The sequence below is a fragment of the Sorex fumeus genome, unplaced genomic scaffold (assembly GCF_029834395.1).
Source record: "Sorex fumeus unplaced genomic scaffold, SorFum_2.1 ptg000072l, whole genome shotgun sequence".
NCBI lineage: Eukaryota > Metazoa > Chordata > Mammalia > Eulipotyphla > Soricidae > Sorex > Sorex fumeus.
The window spans coordinates 41,836,598-41,854,889 of NW_026606129.1; the positions used below are offsets into that span (position 1 = coordinate 41,836,598).

At 50.0% G+C, this 18,292-nt stretch overlaps 1 protein-coding gene across 2 annotated transcripts; it reads left to right on the forward strand.

The window, feature by feature from the left end:
* The first annotated feature begins 1,474 nt into the window (after positions 1 to 1,474).
* Positions 1,475 to 18,167, forward strand: SLC25A38 (solute carrier family 25 member 38). Of its 2 annotated transcripts, XM_056129880.1 has the most exons (7): positions 1,481 to 1,883; positions 11,110 to 11,231; positions 11,977 to 12,061; positions 12,742 to 12,921; positions 13,153 to 13,321; positions 16,134 to 16,300; positions 17,590 to 17,844. In XM_056129880.1, the coding sequence occupies exons 1-7, from the start codon at positions 1,815 to 1,817 to the stop codon at positions 17,710 to 17,712; spliced, it is 915 nt and encodes a 304-aa protein (XP_055985855.1). In that variant the 5' UTR covers positions 1,481 to 1,814; the 3' UTR covers positions 17,713 to 17,844. The 2 variants fall into 2 exon arrangements, with proteins under 2 accessions (XP_055985856.1, XP_055985855.1); XM_056129881.1 differs by lacking the exon at positions 16,134 to 16,300 and having other exon boundaries at positions 1,475 to 1,883; positions 17,590 to 18,167.
* Positions 18,168 to 18,292: the final 125 nt, after the last annotated feature.

Genomic DNA, 18,292 nt, shown 5'->3' on the forward strand with positions numbered 1-18,292 from the left:
CCCCTCTCGGAGAGCCCGGCAAGCTACCGAGAGTATTGGATATGCCAGACACAGTAACAACAATGTCTCCAATGGAGACGTTACTGGGCCCGCTCGAGCAAATCGATGATCAACGGGAGGGCCTTATTATATTATTATAAAAATAAAAATAAAAAATAAAAAATTTAAAAATACTACTACCTTTATAAAAAGAAGAAAAGACTGGCTCCAAAATAAATAAATAAATAAGAGTATATTACCAGCTCCCCCCAACCCCACCCCAAATCTGTCTGCAATATTAAATTAAATTGTTGATTTTTTTCCAAACCTAGATTCCCTATGTGCAGAATGTATGGCCTGGAACCCTAGTGACCCTCTGAGCCCACCAGCATCAATCCCTGGGCACAGAGCCAGGAGAAAGTCCTGAGCATAGCTAGGTGTGGCCCCAAAGCAAAAATAAAACAAAAAATCTGAATGGATTGTGGAGAATATAGAAAGTTTATAACCAGGGCCAATGAAGGTGAAGTGTCAGGATCCCAGCAATAAAATTTTTCTAACATCCAGGAAGACAGAAATAAACAAGTTAGGTAAACAAGTCTCACAATGGAGACGTCACTGTTGCCCGCTAGAGCAAATCGATGAACAACGGGAAGACAGTGGACAGTGCAGATAAACAGGAGTTCAGAGCAGAGATAAACTTTAACCTCTAGAGTAGAGCTGTCCAATTTGTAACGCAAATCCCACAGTGTAATCTTAAATGTTCTGTAATACATTAAAAATAAACAGGTAAGGCACTAGTCTCGCATACAGCTCAATTTAACTCAGATTGAACTCAACTGGACCCACATCAATCCCCAGCACCCCACATGGTTCCATAAACAAAGAGCCAGGGGTAAGCACCAAGCACAGCTGGGTATGGCCCCAAAATACAAACAAATAAGTTAATAGGTAAAATTTTTGAAAGACACAGGTGAAACTAATTTTATGTCATCGACCTCAACATATGCAAAAATATCATTTTAACATTAGTAGAAATGGTTAATAAAATACTTTAAGTCTTAACAATCCGGTGTGTGGATAATTTACAGTTCATGTCAATTCCTGTACTAAATTTCAGCGTTTAAAGGGACATGTGGCCCTAGTAAGGTGGAATTACTCCGAGAAGTATTCACACTGCTTCCCCTTCTGATACACATTAACTAAAATAAACTTCTGTCCTTCCGTGATACTAATCACAGTTCCAGTGCTCAGTGGCCGCCGTCACGTATTAACTCACGGCTTTGCGCAGAGCAAATCTGGGCTGCAAATACTTGAGCCCAAACTTTGCACCCTGAGCTCAAAATCCTGGAGAGCACGGTCCAAGAAGACTGGCCGAGGTCGAAAGGGGCGGCTCCTGCAGTTCCGCACGTTTGCACGCGGTGGCGCTAGAGAGCCCCACCCCCGTGCCCTCACGTGACGAGGGCCCAACCCCGGAAGCTCAATCCCCGCCTCCTATCTAGTTCCTCCGACGTTCTCCACCCCGCGTACGGCCGCCCGGAGCTCGGGGCTTCAGGTTGCTCCCCGGCAGAATGGGCTGCAGGGATGAGCCGCCGCGGCGTGCCCGGAGCGAGTGAAGGGCCGCGAGTCGTCGTCCCCGGGTGCGGCAACGTCCAGCTCGGCGGGGCCCCGCACGGACGGGTGGACGCGCAGCCCCGGGTCCGCGGCGGGCGCAGACGGCAGAGAGCCCTGCCTGGAAGCGCGGGGCGAGTCTCCGGCCCCCCAAGTAGCCTTCAGCGCCAAGGTCGCCCCCTGACACCCCACCTCCCCCGACTCGTGCACTGGCGGGCTCCTCTCCAATGATTCAGAAGGCGCACCCGGCACTGCTGCAGCCGGAAGATGTTGGGGACCACGTGGAAACGCTCGTGGTAAACTGCGGGAAAGGGGAGGCCCCAGAACCTCCGGCTGGGGGGCAGGGGACTTCGGGACAAGTCCAGGGGGGTGCCCTCGGGGGAGACTTGCCCGCATCCTGGACCCGTGCGGAACCGGTTAGTGACGTGGCGAGAGAAAAGAAATTTGGCGAAATACTTCGAAGGGGGCGGGGCAGGGAGGAGAGCAGTTGCCACTTAACCTTCGGGCCGGCCAAGTGTGTTAGTAACTGGATACTCCTGGGGACGGAATTACTGGGGGCCCAGGGCGTAGGAGGGGGGCGGACGTGGGAGGGTCCTAGGGATTGTGCCCGCGCCGCCCAGAGCCAGGTGACAGAGCGCGCCCGGACGTTGTTTTGAGCTAGAAGTCCGAAGTGGCCAGTGGCGCGGGCACATCTAGACAGGTATTTGGGCCGTCTCCAAGCTTGCGATGCCGTCGTGGCTCCCGCGTGTTGGGACCGCGGCTCTCCGGCCAGACCCGGGAAGCTGCTAGCATCCCTGCGGCTCCGGGCGCGGCCGCCGGAGACCACGCCCCCGCACCTGATTGGCTGCCGTGGCCGGGCCGCCGCGCCGCCATTGGCGGAAGCGGAGGCGGGGCTGGGCAGGTGTGTCCCGGGGGAGGAGGATCTGACAGAGACGGGCTGCGGGTGGGTGGAGGCGGGTGCGCAGCCCTGGCCTTGGGCTGCGAAGGCCGGGACGGTGGCCACTTTCACCCCCCACCCCCCGAAGGTCATAGTTCAGGCCACCCGCGGCAGGTGACGGGGTGCGAAGCAAACGTTAATCCTTACCTAGGGAGCGGAGAGATGGTTTATCGGGCTAGAGCACAAGCTTTGCATGCAGGAGCCCCGGGCTTTGATTCCGAGCACCAGTTGGTCCTTAGTGAGAGCATTCCTTCCTTTATTTGTGGGAAATTTCTCCAGGGAGGAAGGTCCTGCAAGAGGTGAGGAATGGATCTGAGAGTGGCCTGACATTTGGCTGGGAGGGCGAGGAATCAACGGCCAGTTCTCCCTAAGGTCATAGTTGGGTGACCCTTAGGGAGTGGCAGGGTGTAGAAGAAAACTAAGTGAATCTCCTTAAGTTGAGATGTCTCTCTGCCCCTGGTGAACTCTCAAAACAAGCCAAATAAATCCCAGCGTGTAGGTTGCAGTTTTACATTTATGTTTTTGTTTACTTGTTTGGTTGAGGGGGGGGTGTCTTGTAGGGAACACCCCCTAAGATGGCCTGCTGTGCCTGGAATAGGACCAGATCTCCCACTGCAAAGCATCCAACTTGTCACATTGAGTTCTATCTCTCCTGCCCCACACATACATCCTTGAAGAATACACTGAACCTCTTTCTCAGCCTGGCTCTACCCTCTCTGGCTTCAAGATCTAAATTGTATTTAAGTTGTTTTGTTTTGAGGAGAGTAGGTGTTGCTGTGAAGCCAATTTTTTAACTATTTAAGTGCTGTAGTTGCCACTGTGCCTGAATTGTTATTTGACTGTTTATGCCCACTCTGTATTAAGAGAAAATTGGACTTTGGGGATTTGCTGCAGGTTACTTTGTGCTATATAGGGGGAAAAATCACATTGATCTTGGAGTGGAGATAGAACAGGGATTAAGGTGTGCTTGTATGCTTCCAGACCCCATTAGATCCCCAGCAACACATGTGGTCCCTTGAGCACCACTAGGACTGATCCCGGAGCACCAAGTCAGGAGTAGTCCTGAGCACTGCTGGATGTGACCCAGGATGTGACCCAATTCCCCCTACTCCCTCTCCAAATTATATCAGAGTTACGTCCTTTAAGAATGTTCTTTGAGAACTGAAATTCTTTAAGACCGTTTACAATAAAACTACAGTGTCTTCTTGTTTGTTTGTTTTTATTGATTTGGAGATCTTAGAAGTTGGGCTTCTCATTTCCCTTTTATAATTATGTTTTTGGTGCCAGCACCCAAACATGCAAGGCAAGTGCTCTGCCACTGAGTCGCATCCCTGACCCTCTCTCTTCCCTTTAAAAAAAAAATTCTATAGTTTACCACTGGGAGGCAGCTCTGCCTTTATGAGCTTTTTACTTTTCTCCATCTTGGAGCAGTTATGCGGCCTCACATCAGTGGTGTTTCTCTTTTTTTGTTGTCTTGTTTCTTGTTTTGGGGTCACAGCCAGCGATGTTCCAAGATCAGTGCCGGCTCTGCACTCAGGAATCACTGCTGGCAGTGCTGGGAGATCATATGGGTTGCTGGACCAAACCTGGGGCTTCGGCTGTGGTTCAGCTGAGTCAAGGCAAATGCCCCGCCCGCTGTGCTATTGCTCTCTCCCTTAGTGGTCTTTCTCAGGTTGCAGTTCCCTTGACCATAAATAAAAGCTTCATTTTCACCTGCATAGAGACTTCTGGGTCACTGATGAAATGTAGTGTTTAACCCTGTTAGGTAACTCATTCTTTTTGTCATTGTTGTTGTTCTATTTTTGCTTGGGGGCCACCCGTGGTGGTGCTCAGGGCTTACTCCAGGCTCTGCACTCAGGGACCACTTCTGGAAGTGCTCAGGAACCAGATGGAGCATCAAGGATTGAACCCAGATCGACCATTTCAAGACAAGCGCCTCACCTGCTGTACTAGTTCCAACCCATCTTTCTGTTTCTTTGTTTTGGGGCACATCTAGCAGTGCTCAGGGATTACTCCTACCTCTGCACTCAGGAATTTCTTCTGGCGGTGCTCAGGGGGATCCTATGGGATGGTGGGGATCGAATTCGAGTTGGCCTTATGCAAGACAACTGCCTTACCTGATGTACTCGCTCTTCATCCCATCTCCCCACCCCCCCACACACCCCCCCACCCCACCTTAATTTCCATTCTTGGCTGAAGAGATAGTATAGAGGTTGAGACACTTGACCAAGCCCAGAATCAGGAGTAGCCACTGATTACAAACTGGTTATGAAGACTAAACCTCGAAACAAGTAAATGAACTTGTATTCTATTCTAAGTATTCAAAAGGGTTTTATCTCTTTTCTTTCAAAGAAATATGCCAATGATTGTATATTTATTCCCATTTAGTTTTCATTTCTTTCACCTTGAAGATTCACCAGTCAGTCTTCCTTTCTTACTTTACTCACCATGCCAGGAAACAGTGGATTCTTTTATCTTTTAAATTTAGACCCTCTTCAAGGGCTGGAGCGATAGCACAGCGGGTAGGGCGTTCGCCTTACAAGAGGCCAACATGGCCGACCCGAGTTCGATTCCTCCGCCCCTCTCGGAGAGCCTGGCAAGCTACCGAGAGTATTCGATATGCCAGACACAGTAACAACAAAGTCTCCAATGGAGACGTTACTGGGCCCGCTCGAGCAAATCGATGATCAACGGGAGGGCCTTTACCTTTACCTTTTACCACCTCTGGACCAGCTCAGCCCCAGTCTCTTTCCCTCTCGTAACCCATTGATTTATTTTGTTTTCCTCCTGACCTATGATCTCAAATTCCTTGCATTTTGCTGCAGATAGTCAAATTTTATCTTTTTTATTGCTAAACAGTATTCCAGAGAGAGAGAGAGATAAAGAGGTGGGGAGTCCACATCTCAATCCAGTCACCTATTAGTGAGAACTTGGACGTTTTCCATTGTTTATCTATTATACATAATGTGGCAATCAACTTTGGTGCCTGCCATTGCTCCTCTGGGCAAAGCTGAAGACAGAGCTGCTGCCTTGTCGCCAGAGACCTTTCTATCCTTAAAGGAAAAATCTCCATCTGTACTGATGTCTGCCTCAGCAGTGTCAGTCTGTCTCATACTCTCCTGACAAGCCCTACCTTCTCTGTGCCTCACTCTTTCCTGTGCACCCCACAGAGTGTGGCATGACTAGAGGTCAGGTCTGGATTCCTTCTGGCTCCTGCTGGAGGCCCTGGGCTGCGGGCACCTGCTGCCCTGTCAGCCCTGGCCACTTGTCCACGTCATCCTGAGCCTGCGTCTGGAGCTGTGTGAAAAATTGAAGGCTCAGAAACTCTGACAGCTTCTGGCCACTCTGACCGGGAGGAAGGAGGCAGGGCCCAGGGATAAATTAGACTCAGGTGTGTGGAAGAGCAGGGAATGAGGGGAAGGAGCCTCAAGATTCATTTGGGAAAGGCTCCTCAGGCCAGTGATTTGGACTTTATTCGGAGGAATGGAGAACACTTAGAGGAACTTTTTTTTTTTGTCTGTTAATTTGCATTTAAAAGACTCTATTAAAGGGGCAGCCAGAGTTCACAGCTGGAGTGTGTGCTTTGGGTTCAGGAGTTCTGGATCAGCACCTTCACCCCACCCCCCAGTATCGATCTGAGAGTGGCCGGGAGCACAGCCGGGTAGTGTCTGAAACCAAAAGATGAAAACCACTGTTCAGTTACGTTTAATTTCATGTACTATTTTTTTTTATAACTGCTATTTTTAAATTTTTAGAATTTACTTGGGTGAGGACCACACCCTGCAGTGCGTTGGGACTATTTCTAGCTCTGCTCAGAAATGACTGATAGTGGCATTTGGGGGACTATAGATGACGCCGGATCAAGTAGGGGTCAGCTTCTTGCGAGGCAAGCACCTGAAACCCTGTACTTTCTCTCAGGCCTGTTTTTACTTTTTAAATCAATAGCTTCAGAGTGTGCAATAGCTTCAAGTTCATTGGTAGGTTTTGCACCCAGAAACCACACGTCAGAACTGTGGTTTCAGAGGCCAGAGGATGGACAGGTTTTGAGAGGAGGCGATATAGGGGAGCCGTTTGGAGTTGAAGAGAGGTGAAGTCAAAGCTGGGGCTCAGGGGTTGGAGAATAGCACAGCAGGGACGGCATTTGCCTTGCACGCAGCCAACCCAGCATCCCTTATGGTCTCCCAAGCACCATCAAGAGCAGTTCCTGAGTGCAAAGCCAGGAGTAACCCCTGAGTACAATAGGGTGTGGCTCAAAAAATCAAAAAGGCCGGTGCTCAGGAGTCTGGTGGGGCATTCCCCAGGAGAGAATGATATGGAAAGTGTGTAAGAAAAAATGTCACACCTGAATGTTATGAAATGTGTAGCCCGTTAGGAAATGTGTTTCTTGGATTTACTTTTTTGTTTCTTTGTTTTGTTTTGTTTTTTGGGTCACACCTGGCTTCCTGTGCCCAGGGCTTGCTCCTGACTTTGGGCTCAGGGATCACTCCTGGCCAGCTTGGGACCAAACAGGATGCCCGGGATCTAACCCAGGTCGGGTATGTGCAAGGGAAGCTCCTTATTCATTGTATTATCTCTGTAGTCCCACGTTTACTCGGTTTCTTTTTTAACCTGTACTGCAATATCTGTTTCTGTATCCCCTGCTTAACTTTTTGACACCCAAGCCTGTGGGCCCCATCGCCCCACAGTTATCCTAACTACTGCTGTTAATACTAACTTAAGGACTTTTAGTTTTCCTGTTCTTGATTGAGATAGCTAACTCCCTGCCACCTTCAACCCCTTACTTGCTGTCCACACCAACATGCCTAGAGGCCTGTAGGGCTTTATGTCAGAAAGTCACTGACACAGAATTCCAGAGTAATCTCCTGCCCCGTACACCCCCCCCCTCCCCCCCGCAACCACCAACCTAATAAAAAACACCCTCTGAACCTTCTGGAGGTCAGTTGTTCATTCAGAAAGATTTTCTTCTTTAAGGAAATAAGAGAGATGGCCCAGTTCCAGTTAGGAAATGTCACCTGAGGGCCCCGTGGGCGTGTAGCTGTGGGGTGACGTTGCAAGTGGAAAGATTTCAAGAGGCCGCAGGAGAGCTGGGAGGAGCCCAGCAGTTCAGGCCAAGAAAGCATTTCCAGATGAGCCAGTGATGGACCGAAAGTGGATTACTGCTGAGAGTCTGCAAAGTGGCCTGGGTATTCAGTGGTACCATGCCTTGGACATGTGAGGTCCTGGGTTTGATCCCCAACACTGCAAAAAAAGGGTAGAGTTTGTGGGGGGTGGGGGGCAGGGCACAGGCAAGTAGAGATGTGGTGAAGATATTTGAAGCCACTGGGCTCTGAATTCATCTGTGAGAAATGCCCAACTCTCAGAAGTGTCCTGTCCTGAGAGTTAGAGGAGGTGCAAGGGGCTGCCTTGCCTGGGGGCCCCCCTGGAGGGTGGGTCAGCTCTCTGGACACCCACGATCCTCACAAAGGCCACTGGGGTGACTGGCTGGGGGCAGATTCTGGGAAGGTGTGTGTGTGTGTGTGTGTTTGATTATGTCTGTCTGTCCGTCTGTCTGCCTGTTCGCCTGTCTGTCGGTCTGTCCGTCCTGGGTCTCCTCTTTGGAATGCAGAGTGGGAGTTGCCTGTGGGCCCCTGGAGATGAGGTGGAGGCAGGGGATCGGGGCTGGAGAGGTGGGCGTTGCCCGCATGTGTGTGTATATGCTGACAGTGATGAGGTCGCCCTGGGAGGTGCAGGCAGAGGAGATAAGGGGGACCAAAACATCTGTGAGCGGCCTGAGAAGGAGCCCAGAGGAACTGAGAGGAGGCAAGAAGCATTTCCGATGCTCCAGCGACAGCAGGAGAAAGCCACAGACGGGAGAGGGGCCCCGGGCGGCAGCACCGTGGTGAGCTGCGGGCAGTTTCACTCTGGTGCTCTAGACTACTCCTGGCCAAACCTGGGGCCTATGGGGGCACCAGCGGTGAGGGAGTAGCAGTGTGGCGGCGGGTGGGAAATGAGGGGTTTTCACACTTGTGGCCAGCACAGGAAAGAGGCCAGGGTGCCTGCGGCGGGAGGGGGGGGGGGGGCTTGCAGTCAGGTGAACACCTGTCAGCAAAGAGGCTTGGGCACGTCCCCTCAGGGGAAAGGGCATTGGACGCCTGGCCATGGGCCTGACCAGATGTGTGTTTTGCTCGGTTGTGATTGCTTTATCAATTTTACAGCCTTGAATACTTAACAAGCTTTTTGAACATGGTTGTAAACGCCAAACTTTCTTTTTCTGAACCTCTGTGGTCTTTCTCTCAAGTGTTATTTTGGGGTTTCTCCCAGCTGAGGAGACCAGGCAGTGCGTGTGGGCCTACTTAGGGCCTTCTTTCTGCACATGTGCACTCAGCCTCAGGGGCCTTCCCAGTAGTCGTCTGAGTAATTCTGGTAGTAACTGGAGACTTGCTCCTCGGATGGAATTTGGAGCTATCTCTCTTCTCCATCAAAGAGATCACAACAACTTATTTCTAGTAGGTGAGGTGACAACTTCATATTCATCCAAACAGGGTTTTATGAAAATAGCATACCATTTATGTATGGTAAGAGCATAGGGGCCAGAAAGATAGTACAGCAGGCGTTTGCCTTTCATGTAGCTGACCTGGGCTCGATCCCCAGAATCCCATATGGTCCCTCAAGCCTTCCAGGAGTGATTCCGGACCAGGAGTAACCAGGAGTAACCCTGAGAACTGCTTGGTGTGACCCCCCCCCCAAAAAAAAAAACTAAAAATAAAATAAGAGTGAAAATGCCATTTAATGATTGGGGAGAGTTTTGGTTTTGGTTTTGAGGGGCCACACCCGACAATGTCCAGGAATCACTCCTGGCAGTGCTTAGGGGGATTCTATACAGCGCCAGGCTCTAAGAAGGGCCAGCTGTAAGCAAGGCAAGTGTCTTGACTGTGTTTTGGTGTTGGGTTCTTTTTTGTTTGTTTCTTAAGTGGGATTTGTCAAATATCTTTAGTAGAGAAGAGAGCTTTACTTTGGGGGGTGGGGTGGGGGAAGTTATTAAAAAGTTTTAGGTGCCTTATCCCAGTCCTTTGTACTTCCAGGCTGGATTCTGGAGCTTGCTGGAGGCCTCCCGGGCATGCTTGGGAGGGGCGAGAGTACATTTTTTTTTCTCTTGAGAATCTTGCTTTTCTGAGTAGTACCCCAAGATAACCCAGTAGTGTGACTGTGGTGCCCGGCTTAACGGAGACCAAGTAAACCAGCAGTGGGCACTAGTTTGTGACACTTGTGTCTGAGACCTGCTGAGGTCCCCGGAGAGATGCGTGAGTCTAAGAATGCGATTAAGTTAAGATCAAGTTAAGTAGACTTGACTGGGAGTGGCAGTGTTTCCTTGACAACTGTTTGCACATATAGTTTCACTTCCTTTGCCATGAAGCTGTTGCTGTCTGTCGCTCCTGCGCCTCAGCTCAGGGAAACCCACACCTCCTCCTTAAAGCACTGTTCTTTTCTCTCATGAAGACGCCGAGATCCCAGGGCAATGATGTTTATTGTCAGGGACTGTGGCTGGTGGCCTGATTCATGAATGGAAACAGATGGGTTGCTCAGTAGTCGCAGAATAGTCATCACTATTAAGACACGAAAGGTTGTGTGTGTGTGGGGGGGGGGGCGTTGCGGAGTGATAGTAGAGTGGGTTGGGCACTTGCTTTTTTCTTTTTTTTTTCTTTTAATTGAATCACCATGAGGTAGAGCATTACAAAGCTGTTCATGATTGAGTTTCAGTCATATAATATTCCAACATGCATCCCTCAACCAATGTAATTTCCCAGTACCAGTGTCCTCAGTTTCCCTTCCATCCCCTCAGCTGCCCCCAAGCCAGTCTGCCTCTCCTCTGTCTCTGTCTCTGTGTCTCTGTCTCTGTCTCTCTCTTCGGGCATTATGATTTGCAATATTTATTGTCAGGGACTGTGGTGCCGAAAGGTTATCTTCAGCACTTTACCTACTTTAAACTTTACCTACTTTCAACATTTAATTCTTATCCAGAGTGATCATTTCCAACTGTTGTCGTCATACTGGACCTTCCTCTAACTTATCTACCCTCTGGCCCCCACACACTTGTGGTAATTTCCAACCATTGATCAGTCTAGGGCACTTGCTTTGCAAGCAGCCTGGGTTCAATTCTCAGTATCCCATGTAGTCCCCGAGCACTGCCAAGAGTCACTTCTGAGAATAGAACCAGGAATAACCCTTGAGTACCACCAGGTATGGACCTCTGAGAGAGAGAGAGAGATTGAGAGATTGCTCAAAGGGCAGGTGAACATGCTTTTGTGCAAGAGTTCCAGGCTCCATCCCAGGGCCACCATTACCTGGTGGCCCAAGAACAAACAACAGAATCCTAAGACTGGTGAGCTATATCTTTCTGTGTACTATTTTTTCAGCAACATTCTGACCATGTTCATTCCTGGCTAACAATCCCTTTCCCTCCTCTAACCTGTGACTGGAATCTGGGGGGCCACCAGGTAAATTTCTCGAGATCCTTATGGGGGAACTGACCCGCCCCCGGTTTGCGGGGAGAGAGGTGAGACACGGTTCCTGCGAAGCTGCTCACGCCGTGTCTGCTCGTCCTGCAGCTGCATCCGGTGATCAAAGCGTTCCTCTGTGGCTCCATCAGTGGCACCTGCTCTACGCTCCTTTTCCAACCTCTGGATCTCCTCAAAACGCGCCTGCAGACCGTGCAGCCCCCGGCCAATGGGTAAGGCCTGCTGCCGCCCCATTTCACCACGTGAAGTCCACCAAACCCTGGGGGTGCTCGTGGAGCAGCAAAGGGCATGTGGGCCCAGCCATGGTCCATGAATGTTTTCCTGACCAGGCATGTCTTGATAGTTAGGTGGGGCACCTCCTGAGACCTGTCTCGGGGCACTGGTGTTTTATTGTCTTTTCCTAATAAGTGTCTAATTGTCCTTACTGGTGTCTGATGATACGGGGGGGGGGGGGGGGGGGGTGGAGAGAGTCTGTGTGTCTGTGTATGTGTCTTTGTTTGGGGAGCAAGGGTGTTCTGGAATAAGTATTGAGTGGCAGCTGGAGAGGTAGAGAGGGTAAGGTATTTGCCTTGCCTGCAGCTAATCTGAATTTGATCTCCAGGCACCCCACATGGTTCTCCTGGTACCTCCAGGAGTGATCCCTGAGCACCACCACTGGGTGTGTCCCTCACACTGTTAAAAAAAAAAAAAGAAAAGAAAAGTATTGAGTGCCCTTTTGGAGTCCAGTGCTGCGCTTTGCACTGTGCGAGCGTGTTCAGATGTGTATGGAGCAGGGAGTTTTGGAGGGACAGAGGACAGATAGACTCACGCATGTTAACCATGAGCACCCAGGCACGAAGTTTCTCCAGGATGCCGGTGGAGGAAAGAGCCCGTGTGGAGAGGTCTCAGGGGTGCCCTGGCCCCGAAGACAGTCTAAGTGACCTTTGTCTTCCCTGCCTCCATTTCATCTGCCCTCAGATCCAGACGTGTTGGGATGGTGGCTCTGCTCTTGAAGGTGGTTCGCACGGAGAGTCTCTGGGGCCTTTGGAGGGGGATGTCACCTGTAAGTCGCCTGTGGGGTCTTTTAGCACCTGTCATTTCTCATCTATCTCCTGTAGCCTTTGTGGATGTGCAAGAGGGGGATGGAGAGAGTTACAGAAATGAAGGCACTTGCTTCCAAGAGACCAACCCAATTCTTTTGTTTGTTTGTTTGTTTGTTTGTGGGGGGGGGGGGACACGTTGGACTCCTGACTCGTGTGGTTCTGAGCTTAGGGGTCACTCCTGGCATTGCTGGAAGGCACCAGATGTATTGCCAAGGATCCAACTGGGGTCAGTTTGCAAGTGCAGCACCTTATGCTGCCAGTGTGACCCCCTGAGAACAGAGCCAGGAGTAAGCCCTGGTTAGTGCTGGGTATGGCCCAAACATCACTCATCACCCGCGCCCCCAAATAAATGAAGAAGTGAAAAATACTAAAACCTCCAATTCAGTTGGAGAGAAAACTAAAGCGTGCCCTGTGTTGAGTCACAGAGTTCCCAGAAAGCTGCAGTTTCTCCAGCGGTAGCTGGTCCCTTCCTGGACCCCCTTCCCTGCCTCCCTTTCCCACTCCTGAAGTAGGATTCCTGCTGCATCTCTGATCCTCAGCCGCCTGCAAACCTGGGTCTTCTCCTGGGATGCCCCAGCTGAGGCGGGAGCCCCCAGTGTCGGGTCTGTGATGTTGCGGTCCTTCTGCCTCTCTCTTGCAGTCCATCGTGAGGTGTGTGCCCGGCGTGGGCATCTACTTCGGCACCCTCTACTCTTCCAAGCAGTACCTCCTCCGAGGCCATCCCCCCACTGCCCTGGAGTCAATTATCCTGGGGATGGGCTCTCGCTCCGTCGCGGGGATCTGTATGTCACCCATCACGGTGATCAAAACACGGTATGAGGTGAGTTGACAGCTTTAGGCCCTGCAATAGAGATTGGGGGAGGGGAGGCGGGGACTCTTGAGCCACGTGGCTGCTGATGTGAGCTCCCAGCTGGGCGTGGAGCTGGTGTGATCAGAGCCAAACATGGCAGGCCCAGAGGCCAGGTGCCCTGAGCCTTACCCGAGGAGGACCTGGTTCCTCTGACACAGGGCCTCCACCCACACCCTCACGTTTTCTGTGCTTCCTTGGCAGAGTGGGAGGTACGGCTACGGGAGCATCTATGCGGCCCTGAGGAGCATCTATCGCACCGAGGGCCACCGGGGCCTTTTCAGCGGCCTCACAGCCACACTCCTCCGTGACGCTCCCTTTTCTGGAATCTACCTGATGTTTTACAACCAGACCAAAAACATTGTGCCCCACGGTATGGTAAAGGGAAGGAAGAAAGGGGCGTGAGTGTGAGAGTGTGTGTGTGTGTGTGTGTGTGTGTGTGTGTGTGTAGGAGGGGTGTGGGGGTGGTAGAAATCTCTGGAGTCATCCCCTCCTCACCTCTCTCTGTGGGTGAGACGCCTGGTTCTGGGCAGTGTCACATTCTGAGTGGTTTTCGGAACTGAACCCTTATCCATGTTGTTGCCGGCCTGGGGCTGGGGCCTGGATGCAATTGTGTTAAGTGTGAGCTGCTGGTGGTTTGTGGTGGAATCAGCCTGTTCATTCAGAGAACTGCCAGTGAGCTTCTTGGGCTGGGGTGGGGTGGAGTAAAGCTTCCTTTGCTAAGTTCTGCAGTAATACTTCAAGTTTTCTGATCTTTGAATCGCTGGCTTCCTAAATCAGAATCTGTGGGACAAGCCTGGGAGCCTGTTGTTTCCAGGTGTACTTGAACTGTTCTCAGCGGACAGGTTTGGGAAACGTGGATGGGTTTGGCTCTGGAAGGAAAGCCTTCCTTGCTGTGCTCTTGGGTACTGTGGTTTTGAACCCTTGGTTTGGGTGGCGAGAAAGGGCAGAGCTGATGGGCAGTAACAACCCACCAAAGCAGAGCCAGGCATGGACAGAAAAGTTCCCTGTGGAACAAAGCTGTGTTCAATCAGGAGTCAGTGGTACTCGGAGCCTTGGACTGCACCTCCCCGTCATTTCTCTGGGAACGCCCAAATGCCTTCAGCATGGCAGTGGTGATCAGTTGTAGTTTGGGAACTTCAGGAGATTAGGGGCTTCTGCCCAAATCCCAGAAGGGGTGATACTACCCCTTCTCTTCTAAATAATACTGCAGAAATTTAAGGCAGAAAAACAGCTTGGATAAGTACTTCTGACTTCTCAATCCATCTTTTACATTTCTTTCTGATTTGGTTTCCAAAATCACATGAAGCTTGGGGTTTGTGGCTTAGTGAGGTGCATACCTTGCAGTATGACGTCCTGTGTTCTATCCCTGGCTCCAAATCACATCAAAACAGCAAAAAGATGCAAGAATAGTACAAATAATTTCATGGCCATATGTAATTTCCCCCCAAACCATTTTGGAGTAAGATGGGACAATTTTTTTTTTTGTTTGGGGGCCATACCTGTTGATGCTCAGCGGTTACTCCTGGCTCAGTACTCAAGAATTACTCCTGGTGGTGCTCAGGGGACCATCTGGGATGCTGGGACTCAAACCCAGGTTGTCCGCTTACAAAGCGCCTTAGCCACTGTACTGTCATTCCAGTCCCCTAGAGGGATGAGACAGTTTTTTAAAAAATTAGTTTCAGGGACCAGAGCCATAGAACTGTGGATGGGGCGCTTGCCTTGCTCATGACCAACCCTGACTTGATTCCTGGCACCACCTGTGGTCCCCAGGTGTGATCTGAGGAGAGATCCCTGGGTGTAGGCAGAACCAGGAGGAAGCATCACTGGATGTGGCCCCCAAACTTGAAAGATTAAAAAAGAAATTCAGTTGCAAAAATGCTGCCTGTTTTCCTTACTTTATTTCCCTAAAGACAAGGATCTCCTTATATTGCCAGCACAGCAGACATAGGAAACTTAAAAACATGATGCAAATCTTTGATCTATATTCATAATTTTCCCATGTACCAATAATGTACTTTCGGTTTTGTGTTTGGGGTTGCAGGATGCGACCACCCAGCAGTGCTCAGGGGCTACTGGAGCTCTGTGCCCTGGGGACCTGAGGATTGGGCCCTGGGTCAGCCCCAGGAAAGGCAGTCCATTTAACCCCTGAACCATCAGTCTGGCGGGCCTGCAATATTGTACTTTATAATCATTTTTTATCTTGGAGTCTATGGGCCAGTTACATTACCTCCTCATGGGTTGACTTGACGTTTCCTTTTGATTAGACTTAGTTGTTGCCTGAGGCTCATGGCTACGGTAGCCTCCCTGATCCCTTCTAGCAAGAGGCTCAGGACATTGATTTGGACCTTGTGGTGGACGTCAACCATTTATTATTATTATTATTATTGGGATAAGGTCGTGTTTTCACTGAAAACGGTTATTTTTCCTTTGATAATTTGTAAATATATATGTGTGTGTATTTGTGTGGGTGGTCCCAGGGATCAAACCCAGGACCTAACACCTGCAAAGGAGCAAAGCAAGTTCTTTACCACCAAGCTACATCCCAGGCCAATATTTTGAATCAATATGAATTCATATGCAACATCCTCTTCCTTTGATGCTTGTGTTAGTGAATTAGCATCAGTTAGGTTATTCTTGGTCACGGTCATGGTCCTCCCGTTGTTCATCGATTTTCTCGAGCGGGCCCAGTATGGTTATTCTTATTCAGGCAAAAATAATAATTCAATAATGGTTGTATAGAAGTAAATTTCCAACTTCAGTATTCCACTACATTTATTAAGTTGCATCTTTCCTTTCAATTTTTAGTAAGTGCTCAGAGGTTACTCTTAGAACAGTGCTCAGAGGTCTCTTCTGCTAAGTGTGGTGGATATACTTGAGACCACTTAGGGCACCATGCAGTGCTGGGGACGGACGGGGACTCCTTCACACAAAGCACACACACTTTTGCCCTTTAAATTGTCTTCCTCTCCGGTCCTCAGTTTTCAATTCTTTTTTGGTGAGGACAGTCGTTCACTTTATTTCCTGTCCCTCAGGCAGTGTTTAGTTCCTTAATCTTGTTTGAATCCAAACCCTTCTGACACTGGGGGAAGAATTACTGAACAAGTTGGCACTGATATTTATCTGTGAATGGGAGATTTATTTATTTATAACGTTCAGTGAATGTTGCCTTTGTTTTCTTTCAGACCAGTTGGATACAACCCTTATTCCTGTTGTGAATTTCAGCTGTGGGATATTTGCTGGTATTCTGGCCTCGCTGGTAACTCAGCCTGCAGATGTTATTAAAACCCATATGCAGCTCTCTCCAGGGAAATTTCGGTGGATCGGGCAGGCCGTGATGCTCATTTTCAAAGTAAGCAGGTTGAACAAATAGGTTTTCTTGTTTCTGGCTTTCTAAAGCAGAGGTTCTCATCTTTCACTTTTTGTTTGTTTAGTTTTTGGGCCACACCCGGTGGTGCTCAGGGGTTACTCCTGGCTGTGCACTCAGAGATCACTCCTGGCAGGTTCAGGGGACCAAAGGGGATGCCGGGGATTGGACCCCAGGTTGGCTGCATGCAAGGCAAGAGTCCTACCCGCTGTACTAGCTCTCTAGCCCCTCATTTACTATTTAGTATGCGTTGCCCAGGTTGAGAACCGTTAATGAAAACCTATAGTCTCTTGAGTTTTTTGTTTGTTTTGGGGGGAAGGGTCACGTACTGAGGACAAGCAAGGTGTTTGTTAAGCTTGCAAACTATTTATCAAGTCAGGTGATGCAGGAGGCTCGAGCAATCTAATCAAGAGCCTAAGAGGAAGTGTAGGCAGAAAAATAGACATGCTTTATTTTTCAGTTTGCTCTAATACTAATACACAGATGACATTATGAAAATAAAAAGTGCAGTCACTACAAGGGCTGCTAAAATTCTGTTTCAAAACCTGAGGGCCAGGCTGGAGGCGCACAGGGCTGGTGAACACACTTGACCCTTGATGCAGGAGGCCCCAGGTTTAATCCCCGGCACTGCATAGTCCCTGCTGAGTTTTAAGAGAACTCAGACTTTTTTTAATTTGGTTGGGTTTGTGGGTGGTGTGTTGGGCCATACCTGTCTGTGTGTGGGCTGACTCTTTGCTCAAGGGTCCCTCCTAGGGCCATGCGCAGTGCCAGAGATTGGAGTCAGCCATGTGCTAGACAAATGTTTTCAGCCATAAGCCACCATTTTAAAGTTCATTGTCTCCTTGGAACCATTACTCATAGTTTTGGCATTTTAAAAATAAGTCTGTGGGGCCACTTGAGCACTACCAGGAGTGATCCCTAAGTGCAGAGCCAGGAAGGAGTAAGCCCTGAGCACTGCTGGGTGTGGCCAGAAAGGAAAAGAAAGGAAAAGAAAAGAAAAGAAAAATTGTCTGTGTGGCCAGAGAGATAGTACAAAGGTTAAGACACTTGCCTTGCATGCACCCGACCCTAGTTGATCCCTACCACCGTATATGGTGCTCTGTGCACAACCAGGAGTGATCCCTGAGCCATTGGTCCCCCAGAAATTAAAAAATCAGAGGCTGAAAATTTAGATTTAAGAATGGGCTCATGCAAGAGATGCTCACGCTGGTTGTATGTGCAGAATTCCCCTGCCACTTTGCTTCCAGAGTTGTGAACTTCCCTTTTCCTCACAGGACTACGGGCTACGTGGCTTCTTCCAGGGCGGTGTTCCCCGGGCCCTCCGCAGAACTCTGATGGCAGCCATGGCGTGGACAGTGTACGAATCGATGATGGCCAAGATGGGCCTCAAGTCCTGAGCCAGAAGGGGCCCGGGAGAGGATGGAATCCTTTGCCCTGCTTGATGTTGCATCCCTGTGCCAGACTAAGACAGAGCCCTGTCTGGAGAACCGGGCGCTTAGGTGACCTTGAGTGACCCAGTTCAAGTAGCGAATAGACAGGTCTGAGTCAGGCCTTTGGAATCTCCCCAAGGCTCATGTAAACATGCAGCACATTGGGGAGTTGGGAGTACAGCGAGGCTGCCCGATGGGCATTTCCAGAGGGAGCTCTGCCAGGAGGCTCTGCCCACCGCCTCATGGCTTCCGGCCACCTCTTCCTCGAACCCAAGGAAGCTGTAACAGAGACGCTTCCTTCCAGAGGGGCTGGAGCTTCAGAGAGAGGAGTCGCTGTTACCAGGCCAAGTCTGGTATTAGGGGGAGAAAGAAGCAAGGGTGTTATTTCATTGGCTCTTAATAAACTCAGACGATTTGGCAAATGGAGAGTGGTTTCTTAGCCTCTAAGTGTTCTGACATGTTTCTGCAGCTCACGCAGGTAAGTCTGAAGCACGTTATCATTGAAAGCTGTATAGGACACCTAAATAGTCCGGGAGCAGGGCTTGGC

Excerpts from the sequence above, each read along its gene's own strand:
- SLC25A38 (XM_056129880.1), top strand. The coding sequence starts at position 1,815 with ATGATTCAGAAGGCGCACCCGGCACTGCTGCAGCCGGAAGATGTTGGG. Across the intron at positions 1,884-11,109 it reads ACCACGTGGAAACGCTCGTG|CTGCATCCGGTGATCAAAGC; the intron begins GTAAACTGCGGG and ends CTCGTCCTGCAG. Across the intron at positions 12,922-13,152 it reads TGATCAAAACACGGTATGAG|AGTGGGAGGTACGGCTACGG; the intron begins GTGAGTTGACAG and ends CTTCCTTGGCAG.